Source organism: Telopea speciosissima, chromosome 6 (genome assembly GCF_018873765.1).
Source record: "Telopea speciosissima isolate NSW1024214 ecotype Mountain lineage chromosome 6, Tspe_v1, whole genome shotgun sequence".
In the NCBI taxonomy this organism is placed as follows: domain Eukaryota; kingdom Viridiplantae; phylum Streptophyta; class Magnoliopsida; order Proteales; family Proteaceae; genus Telopea; species Telopea speciosissima.
In genome coordinates this window covers 48630631-48651037 of record NC_057921.1, presented here as the reverse complement: position 1 = coordinate 48651037, position 20407 = coordinate 48630631, and the positions used below count along the sequence as shown (strand labels likewise).

General features: G+C 39.4%; 1 protein-coding gene across 3 annotated transcripts in view; it reads right to left on the bottom strand.

The window, feature by feature from the left end:
* Positions 1-20407, bottom strand: part of LOC122664869 — a 37560-nt gene that overhangs the window by 8789 nt on the left and 8364 nt on the right. For all 3 annotated transcript variants that reach the window (XM_043860894.1, XM_043860895.1, XM_043860896.1), the window contains 2 exons: positions 13406-13474; positions 1318-1432 (listed from right to left, as the gene is read on the bottom strand). In XM_043860894.1, the coding sequence (XP_043716829.1) occupies positions 1318-1432; positions 13406-13474 (184 nt within the window). The remainder of the gene's footprint in view (positions 1-1317; positions 1433-13405; positions 13475-20407) is intronic.

Genomic DNA, 20407 nt, shown 5'->3' with positions numbered 1-20407 from the left:
CTGCCCTCTTTTTCCCTGTGTATTCTGCGGGGCCCCCCTCTCTTTCCCTTGCCCTTTTGCGGTTTTTGGTTGATATTTATTCACCAAAAAAATAAATTTTAGGTTAGCAATGATGCTCACATTCATTATTCCACTAGATTGGAAGTCTCGTTATAATATGTAAAAAAAATAAATGATAACTTTTCTGTCCAAGGTTATTGAAGATTAGGATTTCCTTGTGAGCTTCACAAGGCTGGGTTATTGGTCTGGCCAAACAAGCAAAGATGATGCTCTGAAACAGTTACAACAAGTGGAGCTGAGATGGCGACCAAAAAAATATCCAACATGTGACATCTACAATTTGAAGGTTTTAAGGATCAGCCGATCCTTGTCTAGAATGGCATGATAGGACAATCAGGCTGATCTTGGGCAACAATCCCAAGCAATTCACAGTTATGACCTTCTGATCACCATCATTCCAGAACACTGACTGGGATCAGTCAGGACCATTTTTTATCCCCCATCCCCCTCTCCCTCATAACCTCTTACTGTGAGGCAGGTTTCACCCCAATAGGCCTTTACACTTAGGGGTGGGGGAGTCTTTTTCAAATCACATTTATTTAACATAAATCGAGGTATACCCATAGGCTACTTTTTGTAAAGCAAAAACAATATGCAAGGAGGGCCATTAAGCTCTTTATGTGTGGCTAATCCGAACTCCGGAGGGTCATCCGTAATTTGGACAGTCAGCATCTGCAACACCAGCCCTCCATTCAGCAAGAAAACCCCATTTTCATGCTGGCTCAAAAGCGCGCAGATTTGGAATAGAATTCTATTGGACCAAGTTAGAAAAGCTATGTGTGTGTGTGTATATATATATATATATATATATATATATATATATATCTCTGTGTGTGTGTGTATGGAGGAATATTGGGAAGCATCTGCCGCAATAGAACCAGGGAAGAATTTGAAGCCAAAAGAATTAAAATTACCTTATTATGTCAGATGCTATTTGTAAAGTTCCAATGCAGTTATAAAGAAATAATAAGTTAATAGTATTTTTGTAAGTAACTTAGTAATATCATAAACTTAGTGAATGAATTTCCCCCATAAAATGAAACAATATGCTAGAGCTAAAAAGAATGACTAAGTCAAAGATTTGAAAGAAAAGAACGAAAAATAAAAGTAAAAAATCCTTTTGAAAATAATAAAAGAACATAAAAAACTCAAAGTAATTATTAGTTACAAGATAAACTGCTATTCTGATTGAGGTTTGGGGGGGAACGGTGAATCAGGTTGTAACATATCTCTAATGAGAATTTATGGCCAACCAACCTTCACAAGGTATCTGATCACGATCCATGTGGTCCATCCTGAGAGGATATGCAGACATGTTTTGAAGTGGAACCGGAGGTAAACTTGCCTTTGAGGAAGATTCTGCCAATTTTTCCTGAAGAAGCATGATCTTTAGAATCCCAGCTCTTCAATAAATATTCAATCTTAACTATGTTGTCAAACTAGTAATGAGGTCACAAAATCACTGAACAGAAAAGGGAGGGGAAGGAGGAGTTGTAGCATTATAAATATTTCTAACTGATGTTGATGAACTACAAACAGTCAAAAACGTTGGTAATGACCATCACTATGTACTTAACACTGCAAGTATCATAAAGAAGTAAATAATTATCATCTACATGAATGTGACAAACAACACATGAACAATGGAATTTTATTTTTTCTGCAACTCATCTCACAATCAAAGTGATAATTCTAGAAACGTAGGACCATCATCACTATGTACTTAATACTACCAGTTATCATAAGTAAATATTATACAACTTTAGTAAAGAAAAGGAATTACAGAGCAATTAATGCTAAGTTAGAATTATGGAGATGCTACTTTGGAATAAAATATTTTCAAGATAATTCGAGCAAATCCAGAGTATACGGAGTGTAACTTCAGTAAAAATAGGCAGTGGGTGGTGAGAATTGGTGAGGATACCTTGAAGTGATAATTCTAGAAATCTAGGTTCAATGATAAATAAAGTGAGATGGAAGGTGAAGTTGCACAAGGATTAGAGTAGGGTGGATGAAGTGGAGAAGTGCTTCTAGAGTTTTGTATGATCGGTGTATCCCACTAGAACTCAAAGGTAACTCTTATCAAACAGCTATAAAACAACTACAATGTATGGAGCTGAATGTTGGGCAGCGAAGAAACAACATACAAACAGAAATTCTATAGCTTAATGAAGATGTTGAGATTGATGAGTGGTAAAACTAGAAAAAAATAATAAAGGAATAAGAGACGCTAGAAGTAACTTAGGAGTAGCTTCGATTCATGATAAGTTGATAGAAAGCCATTTAAGGTAGTAGGAGAATATGCAACGAAGACCTCCAAATGCACTAGTAAGGAGTGATATGATTCAGATTGGAGTAGTTAAAAGAGCAAGGGGCAAGTCAAAAATGACTTTGGGATAAGTGGTCAGAAACAGCATGCATGGATTGGGGTTGACAACAAGAATAGCTTTGAATAGAGTTGAATGGGAAAACAGGATCCATGTAGCCAACTCCATTCAGTTGGGCTAAGACTTAATTGAGTTGAGTTGACTATATGTAAATAGAACTTACATAACCAAAATACATTATAAAGCTAAAAGGAAAATTACTTCTAATAACTTCAGTTCTTGAAGAAAACAAATATACCACATCATAATTCATAACATTTCAACCAAAAGACCCAGAACATGTGTACCGATTTATTTTGCAATTTTTAGAAGAAAAAGAAACATTAAACTTGATAGTCAATACTGTCAGTTAATCAATCATACTTCTCCCTTCTTAAGTTGGTCAATGTTATTCCTCTCCCTTGGCCTAAATGCATTACCGACACATACGAGTTCAGGGACGAATTTATGTTGTACTTATAAGAAGAAGAGGAAAAAGTAGAGTTCCTCGGAAAGAGAAAAACTATAAAATTTCAAACATTAATATTTACTACTTTTTTGAAGGGTTTTATTGGGAAGCAAGGGGGAGGGTGAGAGGAGAGAAGAGGTGAGATTCGATCCCAAGACCTGTCTACAACCAGCCAATGCCCTTACCAGCTGCACTAGCACCTTCAACTTTAATTCTTTATACTTAGCATTGATAGGAATAAACTAGCCCACCCCCCACCCCCAGGATTGAGTTGCTTCCTAAGAAAGAAGGAAAGAAAGAAAGGAACATATCTAAGAGACATGTCTAAGAATTTATTCCAATTTTCCTTTATGGAGTTTTATTCAAAGTCATTTTTTCTATTTAAAAATAGTTTATTTTGAATGATAAAATTTGCAAGCAATTTCTGGTGACTAGCGATTGATATTTCTGGGGGTTGGACAAAGGCCTGCTACACACACCATCCTTCATAAACATCATGCGTGTTGTGACGGAGCAATAATTTTACATGTCTATCAATAAATTGCAAGAGACATATCTATCAACAGCTTATGTAAAGTATTAAGAGAGAGAAGTGGCATTACCCAAATAATAGAGTTTTGAGGCTGATGGTTAGGCCCTTAATTACCCAAGGAGACTGCTTCTTGGAAACACCAGATCAACAAAATTTTGGGACCACCCATAAAAAATCTTCAAAAGGTTTGCATTTAAAAGAAAAACTACATCCCAAGTGGAAGCCTGGTAGGCATGGTATTATTGGCCCGATACATATTGCAATACCAGGCCTCAGTATGAAACATACCACAACGGTACACTTCAATAAAATGTGCATCGAACCATATCAGTTGAGACAGCTAATACAACCAACAGAGCAGCAGAAGCAGCCACCACCACCGTCCAGCAGCAGCAGAAGAAGAAGAAAAAAGAGATGAATGGAGGGGGAAACTGCAACTGATGCCTGCTATTGCGACGGAAGCAGAGACGGCAACAGCAGCAGAGCAGTGAAGCGCACTACTATACCCTTCCTTCCTCTTTATATTACTTACATTAATTATATAAAATAGTAAAGTTGCTTGTGGTCTGCCCACCCATGGAAACTTCCATACACTAACCACCTAATGTGCCACATAGAAGGATGATTTGGGAAATCCAACTGTTGAATAGGAAGGGCATGCTCTAGATTGGCCAAATGTCAATTTTCACAGAGGAACTCAATCATTTAACCCCCATGTATTGGGACCTTTCCTTTGTATTTTGAGCCATCTATTTGCATTTCAAAATGTAATGAATCTTCAAAGCTTTATATTGCCACATGGCCAACTTTGTTTGAGTTTAGAATTTGACAGGTAATCAGGGTATCATGGGACCTACTTCTACACAAAATTTGGGCCTTACTGATCTGCCACGTTGTAGATATTAGGTCTGACCACCTAACATCCTATGGTCAGACCTAATTACTACTTATTTATGGTGTATTATGCTTCAGAATAATAGTTTGCAGGTATCCTAAACTTATCCATGTGTATTTTTAGCGTATCTTGAGTCTCTTAGTGTCTCCGATACATCTCTCAAACGTCTCTTAAAACCACCTTTCCAATTAGGTAACCGATACGGATACCTTGGTGGTGAGATCACTACATTGAAAGCCAAACACCCCACAATCAATGTTTTAGCAAGGATGGTCTATGATCAGCTTACTCTCCATCTAGCGGCAGCAAGGAAGGAGGGTGCTCTACGATCAGCTCGACCACCGGGTGGGACAGATTGATCACTGCTTTTAGTTAGGGTCAGGCAAGGCTGCGACGGAAGAGGGCTTTAGACAACTAGAGCGAACGAGGATTTGAATGTGTTTTTTAACATTAACTAACCGACGACACTACGAGTCTTGTCTGAACGTGCTGTTTCGAGAATTGGTGCGGAGATCCGCCAAGATATCAGCGGCAGCCTTCGCACGTTCTTTTATCGAAATGGTTTTCCCAGGCGCGTTCCACTCCATGAGATCCTCCATCACCTGATTGGTGATGGGCAAAATCGGATCGGGGTGGGGGTGCTCAGTGATTATTGTATACTTATAAGATAAGTCAAGTGCGCTAAAAGAGACCTCGTAGCTCGCAAAGTAAAGTCGATTGCGCATTCCTATGGTTGATAAGCTCCGAGCGGCCATTTAGCTACCGCGAGCGATGGAGTCTCAAATAAGGCCTTCCACTTTTCGGATAAAAAGCACATTCTGTAGCTCTGCAAGGAACAGGGATGGGCCCGGCTAGTAAGCGTTTCAAGGGCACTGATTGGATTATTACCAAAAGAGTGATCACGAAAAGAACAATCTCGATGAAAAGAGAGAACCAAGACTATTCTCTCACCTGTACCCATGGGCAACAACTTGGGCAAAATGGGGTTCTTCCGGGAAACCATGGATTTTTTAGTTTTCGCCATTGGTTATTGGACGAGCCACTGGAATGGAATAAGATAAGAATCTCTGGTTTTGAAAAAGCCTCTCCACTTACTCGTAACAGGCTTTAGGGAAAGGCTTACCGAACATGCCCGACCCTAGCTGAGTTAATTGATCAATCACCACCGCTACTTTGAATGTGGGGTCCTGATTGAATAGCATATAGGAGATCAAAAATTTTCTCTGAAGTTTCAAAAAAAATATTAAGAACATCAACAAAACCTCAAAATAAATAGTTTGTATCCCTCTCTTATCAAAACATTCATTGATCACGCAGTTACTATCAATAGCTTTACAATTCACAGGCTAACAATCGATTATCATCCCAGATAGACTAACATATTTCAGACTAGGTTTGAGTGGATGGCAGTAGGACCCCTACAGCAAGGTGTGGAAAGTATTCAAATCTACTCATTATGAGATTACACAAGTTCATGACTCAATTGCAGGATTCAAAACGTTAATTGGCAAACAATTTGAGTTGGTCATAAAAAATTTTCATAGGGATGTATGACAAATATACCATACATCATATTCATACAAAAAAAATATACCATACATCATAATAAATAAGCTATAACTCCAGTTCCCAACCTGTCATGGCAGCAGGTGGCAGCCATATGAGGGTAGGTCTTGGGGATCCACTGTTGGATGATTTGTACACCTTGTGACTCAGACACATGTCATATTTGAGGTCCCATCTCAACCTTATGGCCCACATTGCACTTAACATTTTCCTTCTTTTTTTCAAGAGTTGAAATTGGTGGTCCGCCAAAAGGCTCAGGCGCTTAGCAACTTACCACTGCGCTAAAACCAATTGGTGGTAATGAGGGCGTGACCTTATTGCCTTAAACAGGTTGGGCGGTTAGTTCTGAGAGTCGCAAGGAGACGCTGCATTTTATGCTAACAAAAACAAACCACTGAAGTTGATTTTTTTAATCAATTTGAGATTTATATCTCCATTTGGAGAGTTCAGACTGAGCTTAACCTTACTTTAATTTTTTTAATTGATTTGATCTTTACATCTCCACTTGGAAAGTTCAGTCTGAGCTTAACCTTACTAGGTTGATCCATAATGACATGGATAACCGGTCCATAAAATTCAAGCTCCAATAGAAATGCCACATGGTGCAGTTTGGACCTTCATGAGAGGCTTCTGATGCCGGGCCTCCTAGGGAAACTTGGAAGTAATAAATTAAGTAAACAATTGTTAAATTATTTATCCACCCGTGTCCCCCTTTGGATAGTCCGCCGTGTTAGAGCTCCTGTATGATATACATATTGTTTCCTCCCTTTCCCACAAGATCGGCCTTTTGGAGGAAGCGGTTCCAACATGGAATCAGAGCAGGTCTAATCTAAGTTAGAAAAAGAGAAAAAACCCTACTCCATCTCTTCAATCGATCTCTCCCTTCTTCTCTCCCTTCTTTCTCGGCTTCTCCTTCTTCTGTTTTTTTTCTTCTCATCCTTGTAAGGGGGCAGCAGTAATGAGGTAAATACAATATCCAATGATTTAGTTGCTGCCCTCCTCCATTATATCTATTTTTTTCTATTAAAAACTGTTGGAACCATCTCTGCAATTTGGAGTTTCCCAGAATTTTTTGGAGATCAGAACCTTATCATCATAGAAGGCTGACCTTCCACCATTGGAGCTGGCCTTCCACCATTGGAGCTCCCCTTGCTATCTTTTCCAACACCTTACTACCCTATTCCAATGTCCTACTTCCCTTTTTTCTTTTTCTCCATCTCTCATTAACCATTCCAGCCCCTACCCTAATCGATCTCAACTTGTCAGGGTTTTGGAAAACCCTAACTCCAATCGATTTTAGGGTTTCCCTTTTCCGATGCAGCTAAATTTTTTAGGGTGATTCCCTACTACAAGGTTGGCCTTTTAGAGGAAGCGGTTCCAACATGGTATCAGAGCAGGCAGGGGTCATCATATCGAGTCCCCCTGGGAGCGGGCAGGTGTTAAATTATTTATCCACCCGTGTCCCCCTTTGGATAGTCCGCCGTGTTAGAACTCCTGTATGATATACATATTGTTTCCTCCCTTTCCTACAAGGTCGGCCTTTTGGAGGAAACGGTTCCAACAACAATTACAATTTGAAAATTTCCACAGCTTTAAACATTATTATATTCACATTTACACAGATTAACCCGTTTCTCTTTTAGCACTTTCATGCTTTTCATCAATTGTTGTCATCTATACTTCTTAGCAATTTTTTGGTAATAAGCATAATGTGGGACAGCCAATATTTTGGATTTTTTGGGCTGAACTACAAGAAAAAGATGGCAGGAAAGAGTTAGGACATCTTAGGGTTTAAAGAAATAGAAGAAATTAGGTACTGTCACAGTACCAAGGTTTTAGAACGCAGTTTCGCCCCTGGTTTCGCCAGGCCACAAAACCGAGTTCTGCCGAGATCTCCGCGAGATGATGCATTTTTTCCCGTCTCAACTCGATGGTGGGTTTCGGTGGCCATATGGCCAAGATAGGTCCTAAAACTTGACATCCACCCGATTTTAGGCCTTTCAAACACAATGGAAACATTAGCTTTTACAAATTCCAACCCAAAATGGTACTTTGACTTTGGACCCTAGTAGGTAGTTGTTGGATTGTATGGGCCAGAATACCCCCACGGTATTCTGGACTTTTTCCCTCTTTATTTTGTCTTTTCTCTTTTATTATGTCTCTCTTGTATGTGGTTTAGTCCCACATTGCTCATGTAATTCTGTTCTCATGTAATTCATGATTATAAATAGATGTGCTTGGGATGATAATTAATAATCCAAGCATTCATACTCTAATTCTAATCTGTTAACATGGTATCAGAGCAGATTTCGAATTAGGGACACCCCCTCTCTCTCTTCCATTCTCAATTTCAGCCTCCTCTTTCTTTCATTCTCGAGTTCTTCCCTCTCCTTTCCCCTTGTTCTTCATTCTCCCCTATTAGGGCAGCACTGATGAGGTGATCGATAGATCCAGTGGCTGCCCTCCATTACCTCTTTCTATGATCAAGTTTTTTAATCGATAGGGACAATTCCACCTCCAGTTGCAGCCTGCGATATTTGAAGATTCAGTTTTTTTTTGGATTGCTTTCACTCCCTTCCAAGGAACCAATCTACTTCATTGAAGACTCAAGAACTGCGGCAGTGTTTACTATTCTGGATTAGTTCTTATCTCCAACAGCTTTGAAGATATCCTAGATCGATTATTCTTCCACCAAATCAGGGTTTTTTCAAAACCCTGAGCAATATCGATCTAGGGGTTGTAGGTTTCTGTTGCGGCTGATATTTGGCAGGGTGATTCAGCATTACTAGAGGACCACTCGATCCCAATTTCAGCTCCATCTGCTGTGTTTTTGCTATCCTTCTTCCCTACATCGATTTCAGCATATTCAGGGTTTTTTTCCAAAACCCTGTAAAAATCGATCTAAGGGATTCCCTTTGCTGCTGCTGCTGATTTTTGGAGCTCTTTATTCTACTATTACCAGAGGGCTCTCATCCTTCAGATACTCCTATGGAAGCTACTACAAGACTTGAGGAGAAAGAGGGTGAACCTGTTGACAAGGCTTGTTATCAGCGATTAGTGGGCAAACTAATCTACCTCTCTCACACACGACCTGACATAGCCGTTGCTGTAAGTTTGGTGAGCCAGTTTATGCATGATCCCTATTCCTCTCATATGGAGGCAGTCCGTCGTATTTTGCGGTATTTGAAGTCTGCTCCAGGAAAAGGAATCCATCTCTCTCCCAATGGTTACCTGAAGATTGAAACTTATACTGATGCCGATTGGGCTGGTTCCACTGACAGAAAATCTATCTCTGGCTATTGTTCCTTTGTGAGTGGGAACCTTGTCACATGGCGTAGCAAAAAGCAGAATGTTGTGGCAAGGTCCAGTGCTGAAGCCGAATTTCGTGCGATGGCACAAGGAATTTGTGAACTTCTATGGCTTAGAGGATTGTTGCAGGATATTGGTGTTGCTGTCCATCTTCCCATGATGCTTTATTGTCACAATAAAGCAACCATTAGCATTGCTCATAACCCTGTCCAGCATGATCGTAGTAAGCACGTGGAGGTTGACCGACATTTCATCAAGGAGAAGCTCGAAGCTGGACTCATTTGTGTTCCCTTTGTGAAGTCTGCTGATGAATTGGCTGATGTGTTCACTAAGGGACTAAGTGGCAAAATGTTTCTTCCTATCTTAGTCAAGTTGGGCATGCATGATATATATGCTCCAACTTGAGGGGGAGTGTTGGATTGTATGGGCCAGAATACCGTGGGGGTATTCTGGACTTTTTCCCTCTTTATTATGTCTTTTCTCTTTTATTATGTCTCTCTTGTATGTGGTTTAATCCCACATTGCTCATGTAATTTTGTTCTCATGTAATTTATGATTATAAATAGATGTGTTTGGGATGATAATTAATAATCCAAGCATTCATACTCTAATTCTAATCTGTTAACAGTAATCTACGGCGTATGTGAGGTCTACCCTAGGCTATTCCACATAGCCTTCCCTTGGCCATCATGAGTACACCTCTGAACTCAAACACAAAATCCAGTTAGTTATTCCCTCACTGCCACTAAGACTATAGGTTTTTTACATCTTACTAAACTATATACTCTTATGAAATGGGAACACTTGAGAAATAGAAATTTCATTACTACTTTAGGACTCATAACAGAACTCTCTCATAAAAAAAAAGAAACTTTCATACATAGATGCACCAAGAAAAAATTTTAACTCTAAAAATGCTTCATTTAAACATAGAAACTAGACTTTCTAAAGACAACTTTCCTTAAACAACTTATACAACAACAACTCAAAGCCTTATCCCAACCAAATGGGGTTGGCTACATGGATCCTTGCAAAGACAAAATAATAAAACTGAAAGTAAAAGAAAAGGGCACAACAACGACGGCAACAACTCAGCAATATCCTACCTAAATGGAGTCGGCTACATGGATCCTTGCCCTCCAATCAGCTCTACATGAAGTCATGCTTGAGAATAGGCCTAAACTATGCATGTCTTTCCTCACTACTTCTCCTAGGGTCATTTTAGGCCTGCCCCTAGCTCTTTTATGTCCTTCAATCTCAATCAAATCACTCCTCCGAACTGATGCATCCCAAGGCCTCCGTTGAACATGGCCATGCCACATTGCCACCTCAAACAACTTTAACAAAGCTTATCTTGTAATGGGGCAACTCCCAAATCAGCTCTAATATGGTCATTCCTTACTTTATCCTTCCTAGTTTTGCTGCACATCCATCTCAACATCCTCATTTCTGCCACACTTAGTTCCTTAAACAACTTATGCAACATTTTAATAACTCAAAGTAAAAGAGAATCCATACTCCTTTATAGGTCCTAATATTTGGGCCTTAGATCTTGGCCCATTACAAGTAAACTCTTAAGAATATCAAGCCTAACCCATAAAACACCAAATCAGACTTCCTATTACAAGTAAACTCTTAAGAATGCATTGATGAAGTTATCTCCAGAACATAAGTTCCAAAGGAGGCTAGAGTCAATGAGTGTGAGAATGAAATAAAGTTAAAACAAGAACTTTATACAATGCATGCATCAATTTTAAGTCAAAATCGTCATACGTTCATCAGTTGTATGCAATGATGCTAGGCATAAATCAAAGCATAATATTCAAATACTTCTTCCTCAGGTAGATTTAGATTAATGCAGCAGGACCAAGCCATGGAATAGTGGTCTTTGGTATATAAAGCAAAGCACAATATTCAAATAAACTAAAAGTATACACATTTCCAAAAATTGGCTGACCCTGATCCAGATCCCCTGATGAGGATCAGAATCAGATGGGACCGATCAAATCTTCAATTTACAATTGATTGGCTGTGGCAAAATTAGTCTTTTGCACACTAGATTGGCCAACTCAAACTGATAAGGATTAGAGTCAATAAGGAACAATCTAGATCCACTACCAATATTTAAATCCTTGGTCCCATATCAAAAGGAAACACTAAGGTTTCCTTGGAACTGCAATCAAGTTACAAAAACTTACCTATTATCAGTGGGTAAGATCATCAAGGTTCAGCATATTTGTTAATCACAGTAAATCAAGCTTAACATTGCCCAAATATGAGCTGTAGATTAGAAATATGTACGTCAATCAAAGTCTCCACTAAGGATCAGCTTAACAGATGCTGTTTGTTTAGACTCCTCAAATACAATGCAGGAGTTCATAGTTGTCACGGCGGCATGGCGGTCCAAGGCGGTGCAGGCATGTCTAAGCGCTTAGGCAGTAAAGCGGCCGCCTAAGCGGTAAAGGCGGTCTAGTGTTAGTTTTTCCCCTACCCCCCCCCCCCCAAACACTCAATACATGATGGCATGATGCACCTTATATCATTAAAAATTAAATTTAAGCCACCTCAAGTCATCAAAATGAAAAATAATACATGATATATTAAAATTCAGAATAATCAAACATCATAAATTAATTAAAAATCTAAAAGAAATAACACAAAGTAAAAAATGAATAATCAGCATTCTCTTATTTATTAATCAGTTAATCACTAATCAATAATCACTAAGTCCTAGATAAAAAACTAACTATTATCATCATTTCATAAAAGACATAGTTGCAGCAGGTGTTAGTACAACAGAGAAGAAGAAGAAGCAGCAGTTCAACAAAGCAAAAAAAAAAAAACAGAAAAGCAGCTGCAGCAGGAGGCGTTACAGACTACAGAGAAGAAGAAGCTGCAGTTAAACAAAGAAAAAAAATAAAACAAAACAGAGAAGAAGAAGCAGCAGTTATGCAAAGGAAAAAAAACAGAGAAGCTGCAGCAGCAGCAGCATGCGTTACAAACTACAGAGAAGAACAAGAGCAGTTAACCAAGCATTCAAGCAAAAAAAAAAAAAACAGAGAAGCAGCAGCAAGTTAGTGCGTTAAAGTGAAGAAGAAGCAGAGCAGCTATCCAAGCAAAAAAGAAAAAGAGAAGCAGCAGCATGCGTTACAAACTACAGAGAAGAAGAAGAGAAGTTAACCAAGCATTCAAGCAAAAAAAAAAAAAAAAAAACCGAAAAGAAGAAGCAGAAGAAGCGAAGCAGCTATCCAAGCATTCCAAGCCAAAAAAGAAAAAGAGAAGCAGCAGCAGACGATAAAAAATAAAAAAAAAAAGAGTTGAAGAAGAAGAAGACGACTATGGAGTTGGAAGAAGCTTACCTTGCCGCAGATGGACGAAGCTTTGCCGCCTTCGTCTAAGTCTAGTTTGCCGGAATAGTGCCGGAATAAAGGAAGAAGAAGCTTTGCCGCCTTCGTTTGCGCAGATTTCGCAGAGAGAAAAAACTGGTCGAGGACTTTCACTTTTTTTTAACTTTTTGAGAAGTTTTAGGTTTTTAACTTTTAGCTTTTTAGGGATTTCAGTTTTGTATGATCCCATGTAGCAGCATTACACAAAATACTTTTACATCAACAAATAAAAAGCAAAGAAACAGAATAAAGGGATAATGCATGAAAAAAAAAAACCACTCTCAAGAGAGGCGGCCTACTTGACCACATGGCGCACCAAGGCGTCGCTTTAACCGCCTTGGCAACGCCTAGTTGGTCAAGGCGGACGCCTTTCGTGACTCTAATTAAGCGTACCATAGCTTAGCCCTTGGATTCCCGCTTGGACGCCAAGGCGGCGCCTAGGCGACGCCTTGACAACTATGCAGGAGTTAAGTGAAAACTCTGATGGAAATGCTTTTAGGTTAACCTTTTATTTGTATCAGACACTTGGAAATCCAGCCAAGGCAGCAGCTTCCTTCGCGAGACTAATGTTAATAGCAATTTTTTGTCTACGGGGGAGTTCTTTGGCTTAGTCAGTGTAGCTATCTTTCACTAATACAATCATGATATTTCAAGTATGAATAAGAAAGGTAAACAAAAAGGCAATCTTGTAGAAACTTCACAATATATTGGTAAAATTATTAACCTGGTATCCATCAAAAAAAAATTTAATAATGTCTTTTTAGAAGATCATTTACAAGAAACATACTTAACTTTAAAACAATGCAGCACACCTAGCATTACCTTCCTATCTTTCATCTTCTTTCCTGTGTAATGATCTTCTGGTTTCCTTCTTTTTCCGCTCTTCTCCTTCTGTGAATAATTTTACAACTAAGAAAGTATTAGAACATAAAAAGTAAATAAGTCATAAAGATATGTGAATGAATGCATTTAAGTATATAAAAGGATCTATCAATACGACAATACCTAAAATCTTTCTGTTGGTGAAAATACACTTACCTTCTTATTGCACACTGTAACACAAGGTAATGAATGATATGGGACAGTTGATCTAATTTCGGAACTAACAGTTGTTTCGGTGTAGAATAAGAATACTACATACACGCGTAGAGGAAGCGAAGAGATTTCCTATAAGATGGAAAAAGGAAATAGATGAGATTTCAGAAGGATAGATGGTCGAAAGAAAGGAGATTCAAGGATTGTTGACCTAGAGCATACAGGTTAGAGGTAGATAAGAAAGTCTTGGCTGAGACTTGAGAGATTTTTTAAGTTAGAGAGGGTTACATGACTTGGATACCTCGCTTCAGTAAGAAAGCAGCTGGTTGGGGAGTTTTAAGCAAGGATTTAAGTATCGGTATCGGGTATCGTATTGGTCGGGCGATTTTAAGAGACGTATTGTATCGTATCGTATCGGAGATACATATCGCCCGGTGCAGAAACGCATGAAAATGATCAAAATACCCATGGAAATACACTTTTGGACAATAAAAACAATATAAACAAGCAATTTGTGTCATATATCATGCATATATACTAAGAATTGTGAATAATCAATAACTAGACAAGTGCGGCACATTGAAATTGTTATAAAAGATTAAAAGATGAAATTTCTTACATGTAGAGTCACTCTATTGCCATGAAGAATGTCGGGGTGGATCAAAGTCATGTCTGTAAGGGTCTTCAACAATAGGAGCGACTAGGATGATGTTGTGTACTGACCGAACATATACACTAGCATTTGTTTTAAATTTTAGAAGAAAATAAAAAAAAAATTCATTTTAAAGAAGCAATTTTCGGTTTTAGGTAAAAAATGCAAAGAAACATAGATTTTGAACTCAAATCCTTGTAAATGTATACAAAGAATGCAATACTAAGTTAGTTTAACATATTCCCTTTGAATCATAGCAAAAAAAATACCAAAAATCAAAGATTTAAACAAAAGAATCAAGTTTTTTTCAAAAAACCTACCTTTCCCTTCAAGAACACCTTTTGATTTCGAATGTGGGCTGTTAGAAGCAGCAAATGATGAGATTTCACCTCCTTTAGGATCGTTTTTGGCAAAGGAATCAAAGCCTCAACAAATCTTTGGCAAAAACCAAGTTTACAGATGTTTTTTTGATGGGTTTCTCAAAGCTGGAACTGTTTTTTTTCAACCAGCCTGCTCCTGCTCGAGTTTTCTGTTCTCAGAAGACTTGGGCCCATGTGGTTTTTAAGTTGCCGATACGTATCGAGACGTCTCGATATGTATCGATATGTATCGGTCGATACATATCGATACATACCAAGACGTCTCGATACGTATCGTTATTTCAAAAATAATAAAATAATGGTTTATATCATGTCTCGTCTGTATTGATACGTATTGACCGTATCGATATGTATCAATTGATACATACCGATACATTCGAGACATTTACATTTTAAAAAAAAAAAAGATACGTCTCGACCTGTCTTGTATCGGCCGAGACGATACGATACGCTCCGATACTTAAATCCTTGGTTTTAAGTGAACGCTCTACTGGCTAACCTATATACCTACAAAGTTCATTAAGAGGAGGATTGGAGGATCTGGGGGGGGCGGCGCTGGAGGGTTTCTGGTGGAGTTTTTTTGGGGCTACATATTGGACTCAGTAAACTACAGAACTAGATGCGGAGATGAGGCTTCAGTAAGCTAGAGAGCTAGATGTGGAGATGAGGCTTCAGCAACCTAGAAAGCAAGGTTCAAAATTTCAATTTTGACCAGATTGAAACCAAAATATACCGCGAAATGGCAAAATTTTGGTCGAAAATTGCTCACTTCAGCAAAAAAAACAAAATGTGCATTTGGTGATCAAACAGTTGAATTTTGTCCTAATACTTCAAGGCAAGCCAATTTAAGCATGATTACACATATTCAAACACCATTAGATTGAAAACACACACCAAAAATGGTAGTTTGACTTCGGACCCGAGGTTGGTATTTTATGCGGTAACCTACTGAATTTTTCTTTTAATTTCGGGAAACAAAAGTCTATCTTTAAATTCGTCTCTTGCACAAATATTCACTCAAATCTGGCAAATGATCAATGTAGAAGCATTGTACTACCCCACAATGTGTTGAAACAGCAAAATATTGGAGCTTTTTGGCACAAAAAACAAAACGGATTACCAAGGTCCCTCAAAGGTTTCAGTCGAAGCACATTAACAGTCGATATTTTAAATATATATATATATATATATATCATAAGGGTTTGTAACTTTCGCCGAAACAGCCGAGACATATCGGTCATTTTCGGTCGAAACTTGTAAAATAAATGATACGCACACTGTTTCATTTCAAGCCAACTCAAAACCGAAATAATTCATCAAAATTTCAGTATTTTGACCGATATTTCAAACCATGCTAGAGAGCAAGATGTAGAGATGAGGCTAACGTATTGAGAGCAGGGTTCTCAATTTCAGCGAAATTTCGAAAACACGAAATCATAGGAGCAATACAATAAAGTATTAATTTCGGTGAGATAATATAAACCCCAAATATGAAAGCAAGATTTCAACAAATTTCGCAACTACAAAACCCAGATTTTTTGCCAAAATCCTTCATGGATCAGTGTTTGGCGGTCGACTTTGGAGCATCCACTGTAAGATTTGGATGGATTAGAAAACATTTGGCCAATTTTTTCCAAAATTTTGCATTCGAAGTTAAATTTCTTCAAATTTTGATTTTTTACAAAAAATAGGATAAATATATATTAGTTGGTGTTCAATTTTTTATATATTAGACAACGTAGGCTGATCTACAACTTCACGGAGGTGGTTTTAATTTTCTGCACGATAGCTCAAGTTCTAATTATAATGGATAACGGTGGGTATGGGCAATCCCTCCTTTGACATAGTAAATATAGTGGGTATGATGGAACGGTGGATATGGGCACTGAGTATGAGGGGCAGTCAAGAACATAATTGTCAAGGTGAATAGGCGACCTGAGGCGTTGGAGAGGACCTAGGGTACAAGGCACCCGAGTAGGTGCCCTAAGAGTGCAGTATATGTAATACAACAATGATAATTTCATATAATTATGCTTATATACAACATAGAATCCATCTCAATGCAATGTGATATAATTATGCTAGTAATGACCTAATACGAAAAAACCAAACTATAATAAAAAAAAAAATAGATATAATATAAGCATATTCATAAAGACAAAGCAGTAAATATAAATTAACATATGTATACTTGTGAAGTGTCAAAAAAAAAACTGATATAACATAAGGCGTGCTATCAAAAGGCCACAAGGCAACACCTAGGCATCCAAGGTGGTCGCTTTCTTGCATCAAATAAGGCATGTTGTCGCTTTGGACCCAAGAAGACGCCTGGATTCCTAGGCGACGCCTTGACAACTAGTCACAACGTGGGTCATCTTTTGTGTGAGAGCATCCTCATACCCAGGCCCCCAACCATATATACCCGCAATACCAAGCAGTTACGGTGGGTTAACATATGCACCTTCACAGTCCCGTATCTATACCCTAGGTTTGGTTATCTAGCGTATGTTGAGATGTGTTACCTGATATTATAAGGGTATTTTTGGTTTTTTATTTATGCTTTATTTATGTACTTTTGAACAAGGGTAAGATTGTAATTTGGGCTGTGACACTGTTCACGTGAACAGTGTCGTGAATAGTATTGTAATCTCTTTTATTATTATTATTATAAATAGAGAGCTTGACTAATCTCATTGATCATTCAAGCCATTCACGAAATTCCTGTTTTGTTAACATGGTATCAGAGCCAAATACACTCTGATCTAAGTTTTCAAAACCCACCTCCCTCCCTTCGATTTTTTTCTCCTTCCCTCCATCGAGCTTCTTCCCTTCTTCTTTCTTCCTTTCTTTTGGTTCTTCTTCTCCCATTAGGGCAGCACTACTAAGGTGATCGTAATGATCTAGCTGCTGCCCCAATATACCTCCTTTTTTATGCGTCTTTTTTGGGTCGAGTGGAGCTGAAGCACTGTCTGCGATTTGAAGATTCCTATTTTTTTTTGGAGATCAGGCCTCTACATCTGTTTCGACTGCATCTTCTATTGTGGGATCTTTATTTGATATTGTTCTCAGCCCCTATTCACTTCATCAGATTGGTTGAAGACCCCAGCCCCTTATCGATCTCTCTTCTCAGGGTTTTTTTCAAAACCCTGACATTTATCGATCTTGGGGTTGGGCTGCTGGTTCCTGCTGCATCTGATTGGCACCCTTGCTGCCTTCATTCGACATCATACCCAACCTACATATCTGAGATTTTTTGCTCCAATACAGCCCTTTTCTATTGGGGGTCGATTCCAGAATTTTTTTGGATATTTTTTGGCTGTTTGCTGCTTCATTGAAGATTGGTTACCTGCTGCAATGACTGGTTCAGATTCTTCTTCGGCCTCTTCTGGCATTGATGGCCAGCCCCAGACTGATTTTCTTCCCCTTGCTGCCCTAATCAAACTTGATGGCTCTAACTACCTGAAGTGGTCTCGGTCTACCTATTTGACAGTAGCTAGCCGTGGCCTCACTGGCCATCTTCTTGGGACAACAACTAAACCAGTGGAAGAGGGTTCTCAGCTCAACAAGTGGTTATCGAATGATGCGATGGTGATGTCCTACTTGATCCATTCTATGCAAGGGGATATCTCAGACAATTTTCTTCTCCTGGACACTGCCCATACTATCTGGAATGGTGCCAAAGAGACTTATGGTCGCACGGGGAATGATGCACAGGTCTATGAGATTAGAAAGAAGGCTAAAGCCACTACCCAACAGGAGCTCTTTGTCTCCAAATACTATGCTGCCCTCAAGAACATGTGGTAGCAATTGGATCATTACTCCGACTATCAACCCTCTGCTACGATCGGCTGCCTATCGCAAACACGTTGACAAAATACGTGTCTATGATTTTTTGGCTGGACTAAATATGGAGTTTGATCCTATTCGGGTGCAAGTACTTGGGCAGTCCCCTTTTCCATCCCTAGAGCAGGCCTTTGCCTTGGTTCATAATGAGGAATCTCGTCGGGCTGCTATGCTGCATTCCTCTATTGTTGATCGCTCCGCCTTGTAAGTTGCTTCCAGTACTCATTCTCTTACCACTACTGATGGTGGTACTACTGTCCCTAAAGGTCCTGTCAAGTGTGAACACTGCAATAGGCTCTATCATACTAAGGTTCAATGCTGGAAGCTCCATGGGAAGCCTGCTGATTTTGAGGAAAAGAAAGCCCGTGGGAAGTTTAAGCCCAAGGCTCATATGGCTGATTCTCCTACTACTGCTGCTGCTGCTGCTGCCCCTTCATCTGACATTGGGCTTACTCAGGATGAGCTCCTAGCTTTCCGTCGCATGCTACAGGCCTCTTCCGCTGCCTCCACTATGGCATCTACACCTGCTGCCCCTCCTGGTTCTAATTTTGCCTCAGTTACTCCAGTCAGTAGTCTGTGTGCATCGACTGTATCCAGTCCTTAGATTATAGATTCCGGTGCCACTGACCACATGACTGGCTCCTCCCATGTATTTCATCTTTATTCTCCATCTTCTGGCAAAGACAGTGTTCGAGTAGCTAATGGTTCCCTTTCTCCTATTAATGGGAAGGGTTCCATACGATGCTCACCTACCCTTTCACTAAAATCTATTTTGCATGTTCCGTCCTTTTCTACCAACCTTCTCTCTATTAGTAGTCTAACTAGAGATCTAAACTGCACACTGACTTTTTTCCCTTCTCATTGTGTCATACAGGATCTGGAGACGGGGCGCACGATTGGGGGTGGTAAGATGCAGGGTGGTCTCTACTTACTTGACCCGGGTCAGCCTTCTACTTTGCATTCGGCTTCCTCTACAGCTCATCATTTACAGTCCACCTCGTCCCCTGACCTTCATCTCTAGCACTGCCGACTTGGTCATCCATCCCTTAGTACTTTGTCTCTTTTGTTTCCGAGCTTGATTAAGCATTGTAAAAGGAATGAGTTTTTATGTGAGGCTTGTGTTTTGGCCAAACAGACTCGTTCCAGTTATTCTTCATTAAATAAAAGAAGTAAGTTTCCTTTTGCTTTGGTTCATTCTGATGTGTGGGGCCCTGCCCGTTGTACTTCCCTTTCTGGTCATCGATGGTTTGTCTTGTTTATTGATTGTTATACTCGTGCCACTTGGGTGTACATGATGAGCCATAAAAGTGAGGTCTTCCGCTGTTTTCAGTTATTTCATCGTATGGTTCAGACCCAATTCAATGCCACCTTGCGCATTTTACGCAGTGATAATGGCAGAAAGTACATGGAGGGTCAATTCCAACTTTATTTGGCTGCACATGGTATTGTCCATCAGACCAGCTGTGTTGACACACCTGCCTAGAATGGGGTTGCTGAAAGGAAAAATAGACATCTCCTTGAGGTAGCCCGGGCCATTATGTTTGCATGGCAGGTTCCTTCTCACTACTAGGGTGATGCCATTCTTACCACTGCTAATCTCATCAACCGTGTGCCTACCCGTGTCCTTGATGGTCGTTCCCTCGTTGATCTCCTCCAGGGTTCCTCCTCCTTTGTGGTTCCCCCCAAAGTTTTTGGTTGTATTTGCTATGTCCACAATCATCATCCTCATGGAAAATTTGATCCACGGAGCATTCGGTGTATTTTTCTGGGCTATTCTGCAACCCAGAAAGGATACAAGTGTTACCATCCACCTTCTTGCCGTACTTTTGTCTCCATGGATATTGTCTTCCATGAGTCATTGTCATATTATTCCCAGACACCTCTTCAGGGGGAGCAGGATCAGGGTTTTGAAGA